The sequence below is a fragment of the Crinia signifera genome, chromosome 5 (assembly GCF_055691185.1).
Source record: "Crinia signifera chromosome 5, ASM5569118v1, whole genome shotgun sequence".
Lineage (NCBI taxonomy): Eukaryota > Metazoa > Chordata > Amphibia > Anura > Myobatrachidae > Crinia > Crinia signifera.
In genome coordinates this window covers 31075060-31091898 of record NC_139221.1, presented here as the reverse complement: position 1 = coordinate 31091898, position 16839 = coordinate 31075060, and the positions used below count along the sequence as shown (strand labels likewise).

Below are 16839 nucleotides of genomic sequence, written 5' to 3'. Positions count from 1 at the left end.
CTTATTAGGGGAATGGAGAATTTAAGCTACGGGGAGAGATTAAGCAATTTGGGACTATTTACATTAGAAAAGAGACGTTTAAGGGGGGACATGCTCAACATGTACAAGTATATCAAGGGCCAATATAAGGATCTGTCACGTACCCTCTTTTCTACTAGAAAGGAATCTAGGACGCGAGGGCATGAGTATAGATTAGAAGAAAAAAGATTTCATTCAGCTAGTAGAAAGAATTTCTTTACGGTCAGAACAGTCAAACTCTGGAACTCTCTTCCCAGAGAGGTGGTAACGGCTGGCTCATTAAATGCGTTCAAGGCAAAGTTGGACAAACATTTACTGGAGAAAAACATCCATGGGTACAAATAAGAAATATAATTTGTCTGTTAAATACCAGATCCTACCAAATCAGCAATGGATATCTATACCAGGTTGAACTAGATGGACGCAAGTCTTTTTTCAGCCTTACCTACTATGTAACTATGTAATAGTGCCTGGAGCATGGCGTGCACAGCGGTACGCTGATACAGTGTCCATGTCGACTTACGTCAAAATTCGAGGCAAAAAAGTGAAAAACTAATGTTGACCTTCCCATTTCCGACCGAATGCTTGTGTCGACCTTGGACATGTCAACCTATTTAATGTGTCAAGCTAAGCGGTGTTGACCTTTTTAGTGGTCTACCTAATGTATGTGGACCTTCATTGTGTAGACTCTGTTGCGCATACCTGGTTAAAGAACGTGCATACATTACATGCGACCTCAGCTTGTATGATTTGTATTACACTTATCACCACATCAGCTGCATGCAGCTTGCACAAGACCCTTACATACTACTGTACTATAGTGTGTGTACAGACCCTTTGGTTTTATAAAGCGAGAGCATCTCCGCTTTCGGAGCCCCAGGAACTGCGCAGAATTCTCCCCAGTGAAAGAACTGTGTGTACTGAGCACGCGAGTCAGATTCCAGCTGGCATAAAGGCCCGTCTGTGAGACTTCGGTAACGCTCTCCGTCCTCCTCACATCTAATATAAGACGAAAAGCACATGAGGAAACGCAGACCGTGCCAGCTTCATACTGGATTTCTTCCTTTATGGGCCTGTATGTATAAGAATGTCTTCAGTCGTTAGGCTGCTCATTACAGTGGCGCACGCAGGGGGGGGGGAGTTCTGAGTACCCAGAAACCCCCCCTGACAGATCATATTTCATTTATTACACATTTTGCAACCCATAATTTAAGCCCTGCCCCTTGCCATTAGGCGCCGCCCCCTTTCTGAAGTCCCACGGGTTATGCTGCAAGACTTCCTGCTCTGTTCCCCTAGCCTAGCTGCTGTTCCTTTTTGATCTGCGTGGTTGTCCCTCCACCAACCAAAACTACCAATGAGAGTTTCAGTTATCAGCATCTGCAGCCTGCTGTCTTCCTGGTGGCACTTGTAAGTGATATATATATATGTATATATATATATATATATATATATATATATATATATCGAAAAGAAGGGGCCACACAATGCGCTCAATGAAGTTAGCTAAGCAGCAACCCTGAAGGGGTCCCCTGTTAGATGGGACCCAGTATAGAAATGAGGAGAAAAGGGGGTTTTCAGGGTGCGCTGAGACCTTAAATTATTTAGACAGTGTTTTTAGAATAAGAACAATTTAATAAACATTTGCTCACAGAGCATAGCAGTATAAAACAAAGGTCGGATCAATACAGTTACAATGTATAGAATGATGGTATATCAATTTTGACAGTGGTCGAAATACGCCCAATAGGCCCAACGCGTTTCGTTTCACCTTCAAGTGTAGGTAGATAAGGTGAAATTTGTAACTCAATGATCAGATGTATACTGCTCAGCTCCAAAAGTGAGAGTGCACTCTCACTTTTGGAGCTGAGCAGTATACATCTGATCATTGAGTTACAAATTTCACCTTATCTACCTACACTTGAAGGTGGCCATTATTGTCGATAAACTTTGAGTAGTTTCTCTATTTGTTTACCCATCCTTAACAGCTGGTGGACATTATGTTTTAAATCATCTAAGGACATCCCATTTCGTGAATTTTCTCTATCTAGAAGGTTTCCAACCTCAAACCATAGACTGTGTGACCACCGTTGCCTACTGTTGTATTGTGCCCCTGAGGAAGTCGTGTTCACGACGAAACGCGTTGGGCCTATTGGGCGTATTTCGACCACTGTCAAAATTGATATACCATCATTCTATACATTGTAACTGTATTGATCCGACCTTTGTTTTATACTGCTATGCTCTGTGAGCAAATGTTTATTAAATTGTTTTTATTCTAAAAACACTGTCTAAATAATTTAAGGTCTCAGCGCACCCTGAAAACCCCCTTTTCTCTCTCTCTCTCTCTATATATATATATATATATCTCTTATATATTTGGCTACATCTGTCACTCAAAGTGTGTCTGGAGCTGTAACGCTGGCTGGAGCCTCTGACTCACATGACTGACTCACATGACAGAGAACCAGCCCAGTGAGCCCACAGACAGTGGCATACACCCTCTGCCTCTCCATGTTACCCAGCAAAGACACAGCTACTCACCAGACACACCAGGTGAGCGCCCCACATACCTCCCAACATGACCCTCTCCAGGAGGGACAGAATGCTCTGTTTGTGGACTTCCATCTTAATTTATGATTGTCATCACCTGTCATTTTAAACAGGGTAATTGATAAGAAAGGTGTTTAAGCACAGGTGATGGTAATCCATAAATTAAGAAGAAAGTCCAGAAACAGAGCAATGTGTCCCTCCTGGAGAGGGTCATGTTGGGTATGCACCTCCCTCCCCCCCCATTCACGGCATCCCCACGATTAAATGGCACATGCAAAACACTGACATGGCTATGGTCGACAATGAAAAAGGTTGACAAGATTTATTTTTCACTTTTTCAATGTTTTCATATTCATTCTCATGTGTCGACATGGACACCAATGAAGTGCCACACTTATGTCAACATTTACATGTGTTGACCTTTCTGTGTTGATTTTTGTGACACCCCCCCCCCCTCCTGCAATTCGCGGCACCCCGCGACCCCCCCTCCCACGATTCGCGCCAACCCCCCGGGCCCCCCCTCCCGTGGTTCACGGTGCCCCCCACGACCCCCCCTACCGCGATTCTACACCCCTGACCCCCCCTCCTGTCATTGTGGCAACCCCCCGCCCCCGCGACCCACCCTCCCGCGATTCACTGCAACCCCCCGCACCCCCCCCCATCCCACGATTCGCGGCACCCACACCCCCCCCCGCGACCCCCCCTCCCGCAATTCATGGCATCCACCCACGACCCCTCCTCCCGTGATTCGTGGACACCCCTCACCTCCTCCCTCCCCCCCCACCCCCGCGCGTGATTCACGGCAACCCCAGGATTAGATGGCACATGCAAAACACTGGCACGGCTATGGTCGACAATGAAAAAGGTTGACATGAGTTTTTGAAGATTTATTTTTCTTTTTTTAAATGTTTTCATATTCATTCTCATGTGTCGACATGGACACAGATGAAGTGCCACACTTATGTCAACATTTACATGTGTTGACCTTTCTGTGTTGATTTTTTCTTGTGGCGATTTGCGGCACCCTCCCGCGATTCGCAGCACACCCCCCACAATTCGCAGCACCCCCAGCGACTCCCGCGATTCGCGGACCCACACCGTGACACTCCCCCCCCCCCCTCCTGCAATTCGCCGCACCCTGCGACCCCCCCTCCCACGATTCGTGCCAACCCCCCAGGCCCCCCTCCCGCGGTTCGCGGTACCCCCCGTGACACACCCCCCCTCCTGCGATTCGCCGCACCCTGCGACCCCCCTCCCACGATTCTCGCCAAACCCCCCAGGCCCCCCCTCCCACGGTTCGCGGTACCCCCCTACCGCAATTCCCCCCCCCCCGCCCCCCCTCCTGTCATTGCGGCAACCCCCCGCCCCCGCGACCCACCCTCCCACGATTCACTGCAACCCCCCGCGCCCCACCCCTCCCACGAACCACGGCACCCACACCCCCCCGCGACCCCCCCTCCCACAATTCACGGCATCCACCCACGACCCCTCCTCCCGTGATTCGCGGACACCCCTCACCTCCTCCCCCCCCCCCCACGCGCGTGATTCACGGCAACCCCAGGATTAAATGGCACAGGCAAAACACTGACACAGCTATGGTCGACAAAGAAAAAGGTTGACATGAGTTTTTGAAGATTTATTTTTCTTTTTTTTTGAATGTTTTCATATTCATTCTCATGTGTCGACATGGACACCAATGAGGTGTCACACTTATGTCAACATTTACATGTGTTGACCTTTCTGTGTTGATTTTTTCTTGTGGCAATTTTTTTCCAGTGACAACTATGTGCACGTCAACCTAGACATCATCAACCAATTCTTTGTATAATATATAACACCTGTTCTGTTTTACTGTAGGTACTTTAAGTCAGATCTTTTACTGCTACTATTACTGTTTATGTAAATGCATTTTGAATGACAGCAACATCCTACCATCCTTCTACAAGAATATATAACCAACTAGGTTAATTCATCGCGCCCCGTGCCCCCCCTCCCGCAAATCGCGCCCCCCTCCCACGATTCACGTCACCCCCGCGCACCCCCCCTCGCGCGCCTGGCGGACCCACGCCCTCTCCCGTGATTTGCGGACACCTGCGCCCCCTCCCTCCCTTGATTCACGGCACACCCCCGTGCCCCTCCCGCAATTCACGGCACCCCTAAGCCCCTCTTTAGTCCCCCGTATACTCACACACCCCTATCACTACCCAGCTTCCTGCTCTCCTGAACCGTAACTTCCATCACTGGGGAGTCGCTGACACTGTTTTGCCCACATGCCCCTATCATGCCTCATAGCCCAGCCTCCTGCTCTCATGCACCCTAACTCCCACCCAGTAGGAGGAGACACTGACTCAGGGCCACCATCCTGTACTGCCACGCTGGACCCTCACTCACTGGCAGAAGCTGCACAGTATCTCCCACCCTCCTCTTTAGTCCCCCTTATTCCCACACACCCCTATCACTACCCAGCCTCCTGTTTTCCTGTGTCGTGACCTCCGCCAGTGGGGAGCCGCTGACTCAGAAACACCCTACTATACTATTGCACACACACACCTAAACAACATGCACACACAGCCCCCCCCCCCCCCCCACAAATGTCACTGTACCATCCACACTATCAATGTACATCTTACTCTGTAACCGCTTTTTAATTAAACAAAACAATACACACCCCCTTCCACATCATATGGTCTCTATGTAACACATTTCATTTATAACTCAAGTTGCAATACAGGCCATCTTTCATACAATTCTAACCATATTTCTCACAATACAAACGTTCACAAATTAAGGGGGCGCAGCCCCTTACGACGGTGTGAAGAGCGCCCGTAGGGCGCGATGAATCACCTAGTATATATATATATATAATTTTTATTTTTATTTAGTTATTCTTGTCCTTATTGTAATTATTCTTAATTCAATATGTATTAAATATATAATGGCATTTCAATGTGTCCCCAAACTTTGGACTTTGACTATTTTTATTACATATTCGATTAAGACTCTGGGTGCTGATGCTTGTTTTGTGCTTTGGAATAATTATTACACACACACACACACACACACTAGTTTTAATATACTGGGACACCTAATACCTCTCACATTTCACAAATAACATAGTTCAGACCCGGTTGGTGACATGTCGAGGTGCGCACTACACCAAATGACCCGGGTCGACCAACACAGCATTTTGAAATGCGTTATAAGAAGGGTTAAACCCGGGTCGCCCATTTTTTTGAGGATGCATCTTAAAATGCCGGCCCGAATCTGACCCGGGTTTGCAATCCCGGGTCTGACCTGCGTTTGCGATATCAGTCTCCACCCACATGCTTGGCTCCGCCCATTTCTGGAAAACCTGCATTTGCCCCTGCATCAACCCTTTCAGATGCATAGCTAAGGTGGAGGGGGTTAGCCCAGGTGTATTCATACGCCTGTAGTACACGTGAATGAGTTACTGCGCACATTTAAAGTGCGCTTCATAAATTCCCAGATTGCTGTTGCGGTAATTCTATGTGTACAAGGTTACGAGTATATTTATTGTTTGTGCTACAGTGTCAGGTGCTCATTAAATATAACTAATCTCTTATATATTTGGCTACATCTGTCACTCAAAGTGTGTCTGACTCTCTAACGCTGGGTGGAGCCTCTGACTCACATGACTGACTCACATGACAGAGAACCAGCCCAGTGAGACACCCTCTGCCTCCCCATGTTACCCAGCAAAGACACAGCTACTCACAAGACACACCAGGTGAGCGCCCCCCTCCCGTGATTCGCGCCCCCCCGCGCGATTCGCGGCACACACCCCCTCTCCCGCGATTGATTCGCTGCCCCCAGCCCCCCGCGCAACCACCCCTTCCGCGATTCGCGGGGCCCCTCCAATGATCCGCGCGCTCCTCCGCGAACCCCACCACACCCCCCCCCCCCCGTGCCGATTTGCGGCAACCCCAGCCCCCACGACCCCCCCTCCGGCGATTCGGGGCACCCCAACCCCCGTGCCCATCCCCCCGCGATTCCCGGCACCCCCCCTGACCCCCCCTCCCGTGGTTCGCGGCAAACCCCCCCGGCCCCGCACCCCCTCCCTCCCGCGATTCGCTGCGACCCCCCCTCCCGCAATTCATGGCACACACACCCCCCCCCAGCCGCCGCGATTCACAGCAACCCCAGGATCAAATGGCACATGTAAAACACTGACACGGCTATGGTCGATGATGAAATAGGTTGACATGAGTTTTTGAAGATTTATTTTTCATTTTAAGATTGTTTTCATATTCATTCTCATGTGTCGACATGGTCACCAATGAAGTGCCACACTTATGTCAACATTTAATGTGTTGACCTTTCTGTGTTGACTTTTTCTTGTGGCGATTTGCGTCACCCACGACCCCCCCTCCCGCAATTCGCGGCACCCCGTGACACCACACCCCCCCCCGCAATTCGCAGAAACCCCCCAACTCCCCCTCCCCCCCCCCCCCCCAATTCACGGCAAACCCACGATTAAAAGGCACATGCAAAACACTGACACGGCTATGGTCGACAATGAAAAAGGTTGACATGAGTTTTTGAAGATTTATTTTTCACTTTTTGAATGTTTTCATATTCATTCTCATGTGTCGACATGGACATCAATGAAGTGCCACACTTATGTCAACATTTACATGTGTTGACCTTTCTGTGTTGATTTTTTTCTTGTGGCGATTCCCGGCACCCGCGACCCCCCTCCCGCGATTCGCGGCACCCCCCGCGATTCGCGGCCCCACCCCGTGACACCCCCCTCCTGCGATTCGCGGCACCCCGCGACCCCCCCTCCCACGATTCGCGCCAACCCCCCGGGCCCCCCCTCCCGCGGTTCGCGGACCCCCCCGTCCCCCCCCCTCCCGCGATTCACGCCCCCTCCCACGATTCACGTCACCTCCCCTCCCGCAATTCGCAACCCCCCTCGCGCAATTCACGCACCCTCCCACGCTTTGCGGACTCTCGCGCGATTTGCGGACACCTGTGCCCCTCCCTCCCTTGATTCACGGCACCCCCCGCGCCCCTCCCGCAATTCACGGCACCCCTAAGCCCCTCTTTAGTCCCCTGTATACTCACACACCCCTATCACTACCCAGCTTCCTGCTCTCCTGAACCGTAACTTCCACCACTGGGGAGTCGCTGACGCTGTTTTGCCCACATGCCCCTATCATGCCTCATAGCCCAGCCTCCTGCTCTCATGCACCCTAACTTCCACCCAGTAGGAGGAGAAACTGACTCAGGGCCACCATCCTGTACTCCTGTGCTGCCACGCTGGACCCTCATCCACTGGCAGAAGCTGCACAGTATCTCCCACCCTCCTCTTTAGTCCCCCTTATGCCCACACACCCCTATCACTACCCAGCCTCCTGTTTTTCTGTGTCGTGACCTCCGCCAGTAGGGAGCCGCTGACTTAAAAACACCCTACTACACTATTGCACACACACACACACACACCTAAACAACATGCACACACAGCCCCCCCCCCCCCACCCACAAATGTCACTATACCATCCACACTATCAATGTACGGGATGCAGTCAATTTGCCGGCGGTCGGAATCCCAACACTGGAATCCCGACCGCCGAAATCCCGAAACTTTCTCCCTCCGTGGGTGTCCACGACACCCATAGAGGGAGAATAAAATAGCGTGCCGAGCGTAGCGAGGCACCGGGCCCGCTGCGTCCACGTCCCCCCCATGTCGGGATTTCGGTGGTCGGGATTCCAGTGTCGGGATTCCGACCGCCGGCATTACATATCGGATCCCAATGTACATCTTACTCTGTAACCGCTTTTTAATTAAACAAAACAATACACACCCCCTTCCACATCATATGCTCTCTATTTAACACATTTCACCTATAACTCAAGTTGCAATACAGGCCATCTTTCATACAATTCTAACCATATTTCTCATATACAAATGTTCACAAATTAAGGGGGCGAAGAGCGCCCGTAGGCCGCGATGAATCACCTAGTTTACCATAATAAGTCAATGCCCTACATTGAATTAATTCATTTATATTTTCAAATCCTTCACAGTAGTCACATTAATAATGCACTTACCTGTGATCTATATACCAAAAGACGTACCTCCTAACTGTCCCTAATTACAGCAAAACAGTCCCACCGGCGGGTTGTAGTGTCCCGGGGTTGGGGGGCGACAGTTGAGGGAGCCAGTGATCACCGCTGCTCTAGGGATGGACATCGCATTTCGATAATTCTTAACCACCAATGTTTTTGTTCTGATGGTAGTAGTTTTGTTTGGCGCCATCGAATGGTAAACATTTGATGGCGTTGTGATAGTCCTGCCCCCAGCCGCCCACGCAGCTTTTGTGTGTGTGTGTGTGTGTGTGTGTGTGCACAAATCCTATGATTTTTTTTTTTTCCCAAAGGAATTCTTTTGATTCGATGGTCAGTCAACATCGCATCGAAAGGTTCAGTGGCAGATGCCCAGCCATCATTTGATGGTGGGCTTCTGATGTCCATACATACTCTGCTATGCAAAGCAGCCATTGATCACTGAATCTTAACGCAGCGGGGAGGGGAGTCCGGGCTTTCCCGGCAGCTTGGAGAGCGCTGGACATACCCCCAAAAATGTGACTAGCGGTGCTAGACCATCCAAGGGCGGGCCTACTGCTACCAAGACCCACCTCTTATCGGAAGCGGTTTCGCCTTTGGTATGGCAGGTCATGACCCTTGACTTTATGCAAATGAGATGTCTGGGAAGACATTTTGTACCAGGTGAGTCGGATTATGTTGGAGGGTCTGATATAAGATCACAGATGCTCCGTCTTCCAACACTATTCTGATAAATTAATGTCTGCCAGTTGTTATAATATTTACTGACTGTTGGATGGCATACTTTCATCTGTCAGTAAGGCCAATGGACTTCAACCGTAAAAAAAAAAAATGCTTCTAAAAATGGGTGTGTTATAGCATGTTGATTACTGTCTAGGTTGGTGCACTGAAAAGGTCAACATGAGTTGTTTTGTGTCCGTGTCGACACCTGAGTACATGCACCCCAAATGAGTGTGCCAAGTTTGCGCACCATGCTTGTTCAAGTACAAAAAAATTGAGGGGAAAAAAAGCGTGAAAAACTCATGAAGACCGTTTTCTGTGTCCACCAGGGACTCTGTTATCTGTTTACCATGAGCATGTGTGTTTGTGTACAGACATACAATACCACGTGTGCTTGTTGCCAGCAGTCATAATACCTGTTTGGTGAAACTAGTAAAACATTTTTGCTGTAAACGTCTTTATTTCCTTTTGCATCACGAAAGACTCACATTTTTGATACTTCCGCTTCTACGTTCCATTTACACAGGACTGTTCCTATGCCAAATGTACACATACAGGCTGGTTTAATCACTTTGGGGGCCCATTCAGAATTGCATGTGAGTTTGCTCCATTGCGTGCATGGAACTAAATGCAGAACTCTGTCACTGCATCCCATAGAACCAGTTGTGTTCTGCAGTGTCACGAAACGCGTTGCGGACTTTGCGGTCCGAGTGAACGAGGCGGAGCTGCAATGTTTTGTGGAACGATTGCAGTTTGTCATGACAGATGTAGCCAGATGTAATAAGCTTGAAAAGTGATAAAAAGTAGAGTAATAAACCACCGGCCAATCAGCTCCTACCTGCCATGTTACATGCACAGGCAATGACAGGTAGGAGCTGATTGGTTGGTGGTTTATCACTCTCCATTTTGCCACTCCATTTTGCAACCCTTGTGATATACAGAGTGCCGTTGTCTATGTTCCTCCTTTGCCACATTTATGTGAGCCTGGAACACACCAGCACTAAAACTGTCAGTGCATAGGATCAAATCACAGCACACAATGGGGCTGAGTAATGGATCCGCCATTTTCCATAGTCGCCCTCTGCGAGATGTTATAGTAATGTTATGTTGCTTATTTTTTAAGCCATTTATAGAGTTGTGAGCACTTTATAATCATTGCTTTAACGTAATATACACAGGAATACTAGTGTTCACTAGGATTTTGTGCGGGCAGGGCGCCGCTGCAAGGGGGCGGACCAGGCCCAATGACGTCACAGTTGTGGGCGGTCCCGGGCAGCCGACGGCACAAAAGGGGCGGGCCCGGACACCGCCGTCACTAAAGGGGTGATCTAGTAAAATCTCAGTGACCGTTTTTGGCAGTTTTCCAGCATTTCAAAGCAAATGGTAAACTGTCATTTGCTCTCATCCATTACCAGTATTTGTTCCAACCAGCCCAATCTGACAATCGATCTGTAGATAGATGGCCTGCTTTACTCCAAGCAAACCTTCCATTCAGTCATCTATTCAATCTACGTCTTCATAAGCCATAGTTTTAGCAGATCTTGGGGTTGGCCCAGTGATTGGCCATTTACGTGAGATGATGTTGGCCGACTTGTCACCCAGATGTGGGATCCCTTGACCCTAATGCGCAATTATTCTCTTGTGTCTCTGCAGCCCTTTATTCCTCTCCTGAAACTCCGCTGCTCCCCAGAAGTGCACAACTTTCTCTGCATGGCATTTGTTCCAGCCTGCACGGAACCGAAGCACGTGGCGCTACCCTGCCGGGACCTGTGTGAGACCGTTTACTCCGACTGCAAGCGCCTGATTGACACGTTCGGCATTACCTGGCCTGCTGAACTGGAGTGTGACAGGTGGGTGACAGTTTTGCTGCCTTTACAAGCTATACGTAATGCTTGTCTCCATTATTTTATTTCCTTGTGAGTACTGGAACTTCAATATTCATGTTTATAATTTTTTTTGTAAATTTCACTGATTTTCTCTTCCTCAGGCTGGAAGACTGTGCCGCCTCAAAGAACTCGGAAAACAATCACCAACAAGGCACGCACAAACCAGCTGAGAAAGTGCAAAGAGACTATGGATTTTGGTGTCCCCGCCATCTGAAAACCTCCCAAGGGACAGGTTATAAGTTTCTGGGGATAAATCACTGTGCACCACCTTGCCCGAACATGTACTTTCAAAAAGAAGACTTGGATTTTGCCAAAAACTTTATTGGCATCATTTCGATCATCTGTCTTTGCGCCACGCTCTTTACCTTCTTGACATTTCTGATTGACGTGAAAAGGTTCAGATACCCCGAGAGGCCAATCATCTTCTATTCGGTCTGTTACAGCATTGTATCGCTCATATACTTCATTGGGTTTCTAATGGGGAACTCTATCTCCTGCAATGAGGCGGATGAAGACTTTGCAGAAGACACTGTGGTTCTCGGCTCGAAACACAAAGCCTGTACGGTCATCTTCATGCTCCTATATTTCTGCACCATGGCCGGGACCATCTGGTGGGTCATGCTCACCATAACATGGTACTTGGCCGCAGGTCAGAAGTGGAGCTCTGAGGCCATCGAGCAGAAGTCCATGTGGTTTCACGCCGTGGCTTGGGGCATCCCAGGAGTTCTCACGGTCATACTTTTGGCCATGAACAAAGTGGAAGGAGACAACATCAGCGGAGTCTGTTTTGTTGGACTCTACGACCAAAATGTCTCCACGTATTTTGTGCTGTTACCTCTATGTTTTAGCGTTTTCATCGGACTTTCTTTACTCCTGGCCGGGATTATATCTTTAAACAATGTCCGTCAAGTTATACAGCACGACGAGAGGAACCAAGAGAAGTTAAAAAAGTTTATGATCCGTATTGGAGTTTTCAGCGGCACTTACCTTGTTCCCCTGGGGATATTATTGGGGTGTTATGTCTATGAGCAGTTGTGGAGATCTACGTGGGAAATGACGTGGGTCGCAGACCATTGCCAGGAATTCCACATTCCATGCCCATATCAGGTGAATATTTCTACTTCTCAGTCATTTTTTAATTTTTTTTTTTTTTTTTTTTTTTACTTTGTCATCGGTAAAATTTTTGAAACTTTTTTGAAAACTGATTTCTTCATGTAGATATTGTTAGATCATAATGAAGTTATGATTCTGGGGGGGGGGGGGGGGTACGTATCAATCTTTGTATAGAGCTAAAAATAGAAGTTGTCCAAAGCAACTGTCAACTAAAATGTTCACATCACACTAGATTTACAATCAGCTTCTGTCGTATATCACTAGGGCGACTTCCCCCTGAGCTTCCCCGGCTGCTCCCCGGGGGAGCTTGATTAGATTGGCACTTGATGTGCCATTTTTTACATGTGATAAATCGTCTCGATTTATCACATGTAAAAAACCCGGGGGGTTGGCTGCTGGTGGGAGCAGGGGGGCTGGGCACGCTGCGGGGGACACAGACGGCATAGAGCCGGGCAGAGGGAGCCGGGAGCTGTCAGTGCTAGAAAAAAAAGCCTACTGTATACAATGAATGGGCAGCCTGTGATTGGCTGAGCGCTCTCTCAGCCAATTGCTGACTGGCTGAGAGAGCGCTCAGCCAATCACAGGCCGCCCATTCATTGTATGGGCTTTTTTTTTTTATTCAGTGCTGACAGCTCCCGGCTCCCCCTGCCCGGCTCTATGCCGCCTGTGTCCCCCGCAGCGTCCCCAGCCCCCCCCTGCTCCCTCCACCGCCGCGCCGCCCCACTAGGTCCCAAGTCGGGTGGTCGGACGTGCAGCAGGTCCGACCACCCGACGCAGATCCGATGCGCATGGGACCGTGTATCGGATCTGAGGGGACATCAAAACTAGCCGATTTTGGTCCGATTTCTGCCAGATCCGACTGATCTGGCTGAAATCTGACCAAAATCGGCTAGTGTATGGGGGCCTTTACAGTCTATGATGTGACCGTTCGAAGCTGGCTGCTTTAGGCAACTTCACTGTATCTCCTTCCAACTCGAGGGGAGTTGTACTAAGCCCCGGAGAGTGATAAAGTCGAGAGATATAAAGTAGTAGCCAATCGGCCCCTAACTACCATGTTATAGACTTTCAAAAATGACCATTAGGAGCCAATTGGTCATTTGTCTTTGTACTTTATCCTTCTCCAAGGTTTAGTACATCTGCCCCCAAAGCTTTATACATCTCTCGCTCTATCTTTACATACAGTGGTATAGCTATGCTTCTAGACTCCTCACTTGGGGGGGGGGGGCTTACGGTCAGTATGTTGACCCTTTTTAGGTCGACATGCATTGGGTCGACCAGGTTTAGGTCGATATCTGAAGTAGGTCGACAGGGTTGGAATGTCAACACAAGCATTAGGTCGACAATGGTAAGGTCGACAGCGAAAAAGTTTGACATGAGTTTTTCACAGTTTGTTTTTAGTCGACATGTGCCGACAGTCGGTATTTCATGCCCTATCCCTTTCATTCCATCCCTGTTGACCTTCATTGGTCGAACCAATGACCCAAACCCACTGTGGGTGTTGCAGACATACAGCAATGCCAGAAATGTGAGAGTGTCCTAATGTTTGCGTCCTGTGTCCACTTCCCCCTGTGGATTAGATCAGGATTATGTATTAACCTTACTCAAATGTTCGCCCAATGGAACTTGCTTTCGTTCTGCATTAGACGGATGAAAGCGATTTGCTGATTGGTGGTTGCAGTGCAGCTGATTGGCCTTTGTGTTCCTGCATAGATGTTATCATACGGAGGAATCTGCAATACAGTAGCGCAGTGTTTTACAACCTAATATTTATTGTCCATTGAAATGGGACTCTGCTGTGTTTCCAGGCTGCAAGCTTTAAACAAGACACCTCATAAAGTATATTTGTACACGGTAAATCAGTAGCTATAAATCCAGTGCGTATCCCTGACAAGATCTTGCTGCAGGGACATCAGTTTAATTGGTTATTACTCGGTTTGATTTTCACACATCGCATTTGTTGTCTTTTGAGGTGATTTATATCTCCGACCCTTTGCTGCTCCCTATCTCTCCTGTAGCCGTGAACCAGTAGCAGGGTTTTGATTCCCAGGTGTGGACTGAAAACAGCCACCCGACAGTATATGTGACCGTACTATAAACGGATCATACAGTCATTTATTTTAAGCTGTTTCTCAATATTTGTTTTCTATGGTTTTTTTTACGTTTTAGAAACTTTTATAATACGTACATTTAATGCAGAATCGCCTTTACATAATGGCACATTATATCCAGTATAGGGTTTAGGGCCAGATGTACTAAGGACCAGTGGCGTAACTTTGATTTGGGCACCCCCCCCCCCCCCCCCCCCCCCCCCCCCGAAACTAAAATTTGTGTGCCCCCTTATCACCTCTGCCTCCCGGTCCATTGCTGCCCGCTGGGATCAGCAGATCCTCCTATCTTTCCTGGCACTCCTCCTGTTACAATGTCACTTGCAAAATGGCCGCCTCCTTAAAGCAGACCGTTATGTAGGATATAAGAGGAGGTCACCGCCTCCGGCCACCTCCTTAAAGCAGACCGTTATGTAGGATGCAAGAGGAGGTCACCACCTCCTCCAGCATCCTTAATAAGCGTCTGCTGTGAGGGGGTAGCCATTTTGCAAGTGACAATCTAACAGGAGGAGCGCCAGGACTGCAGACAGGAGGATCTGCTGGTCCCAGCGGGCAGCAGAGGACTGGGCGGCAGTGGTGAGGAGGGGGAGGGCGACAGATGTGGCAGCCCCAATAGTTTTCGCAGACCCTGCGGAGCCCAAACTTACCTAGCGCCTCCAAGGCAATATATGAAATATAATTGATAGCAAAGACATCTATTGCGACGAAGAATGGAGAAGACGTTGTGGTTGGCTGGGGTTTGTAATTACCATAAGTATCGTATGTGTATACTTCTCTTTATACTTAAATAATCCAGTGTTGCGGAACTTTCTTTACAGCTAAAGAGTTTGTCCCGACCAAACCTGGGGCTGTTTCTAACCAAATACGTGATGACTCTCATTGTCGGGATCTCCGCCATCTTCTGGGTCGGAAGCAAGAAGACTTGCTCGGAGTGGGCAAACTTTTTCAACCGGAGTAAAAAACAAGAGTAAGACCAGTTCTTCATCATCACACTGCGGGTTATATATTTGTGGAATATAATAGTTTGCCCCCAGTGGCCCCCAGATCCTTCCTGCTTTGTCATTTGTTAGTTCTGTCCCCTGCTTCACTCTATGGTGACCCCAGCTCTTATTCTCTGCTTTATGATTAGATTATACCTTCTTGCGGTGGTGTTTCACACAAGCTTCACATTGTTGGTCAGTGCTGTTTGTAATGTTTATAGACTCCAGCTACTTGGTGGCCTGGTCTCGCCCAATCCAGACCTGCTTATACATTGACATGTAGCTGCTGGATGACTGGCCCATTGCCGGGAGCTCGTCTATTGGGTTGGAGATGTTAGAAAGCTTTTCTCAGCACCATGTTCCTCATCTCCAAATCCATCACCACCAACATCTGGCTTCTTCTCAGGCCACCGTGTCTATTTACCCGTGGTTTGCTGGCTGTAGTTGGGAAGCGCCCTGTTCATAGAGTGTGGTTGTGCTCCTACACGAGAAGCAATAAAGCTAGGGTTTATTTTATACCACCATTCCCCTTGTGTACTTAACACACATTTCACACGTAGTGCAATAATTTTTTTTTCTTTGTCTCTGCTTTTTTTGGTTTGTATTATCAAAAAAAAAAAAAAAAAAAAATATATATATATATATATATATATATATATATATATATATATATATATATATATATATAGCAAAGAATAGATCTTACCACTAAAAGCTGTCCTTTGGGATTGACTTAATTTTTTAATAAATACCATGCTTACTAGGAGTAGCGGGATGCATTGCATGCAAATTACAGGGCCCTTGGAGTACTAAGCCCTCAAACCCCCCCCCCTCTTCTAATAGTATAATTGTGTCGATCATAAGGGGGCTAAAAACGGGAGCGCGCACCCGGCGATTTATCGCTGGTGCGCACTTCAATCACTGGCAATATGGTTGCCTGCGACCATATTTCCAGCAATTTCAGCCCCTGTCGCCCCCGTGTGTACACAGCTCTAGACGTTTAATGTCCTGCAGCTCTTCCCCGCAGCAGCATTATTATTTATTTGTTCTCATTCTGCGTAGTTCCGGAGAGGACTGAATGGCAGATGGTGCGGTCTGCGTGGCACAAGTCCTGCTAGTCTCTCCAGCTCTTTCCTGGCTAGTTGTTTGTTGGGCTTCCAGCTCTGGTTTGCAGACTTGCAGATCTGCGGTTGGTGACTGGCTCGGTAGAAGTCAGCCGTCTTGAATAGGGTTTTGTATAAGGGACACCTAGAATTTCCTGTCCTCTGCGGTATGTGTTCTCGTCTCCAGTTACCAGCTAGTGCCAGCGGGGAACATGTCCGCCTACAGCAGGAATTACCAACCTCATGTAGTGGTGTGCACCCAGCCTGACTAATC

General features: G+C 48.4%; 1 protein-coding gene across 1 annotated transcript in view; it reads left to right on the top strand.

The window, feature by feature from the left end:
* FZD6 (frizzled class receptor 6) overlaps window positions 1-16839 on the top strand; it is a 56440-nt gene that overhangs the window by 33783 nt on the left and 5818 nt on the right. The window contains exons 3-5 of the mRNA XM_083186942.1: window positions 11032-11228; window positions 11366-12371; window positions 15301-15449. Coding sequence (XP_083043068.1) covers window positions 11032-11228; window positions 11366-12371; window positions 15301-15449 — 1352 coding nt within the window. The remainder of the gene's footprint in view (window positions 1-11031; window positions 11229-11365; window positions 12372-15300; window positions 15450-16839) is intronic.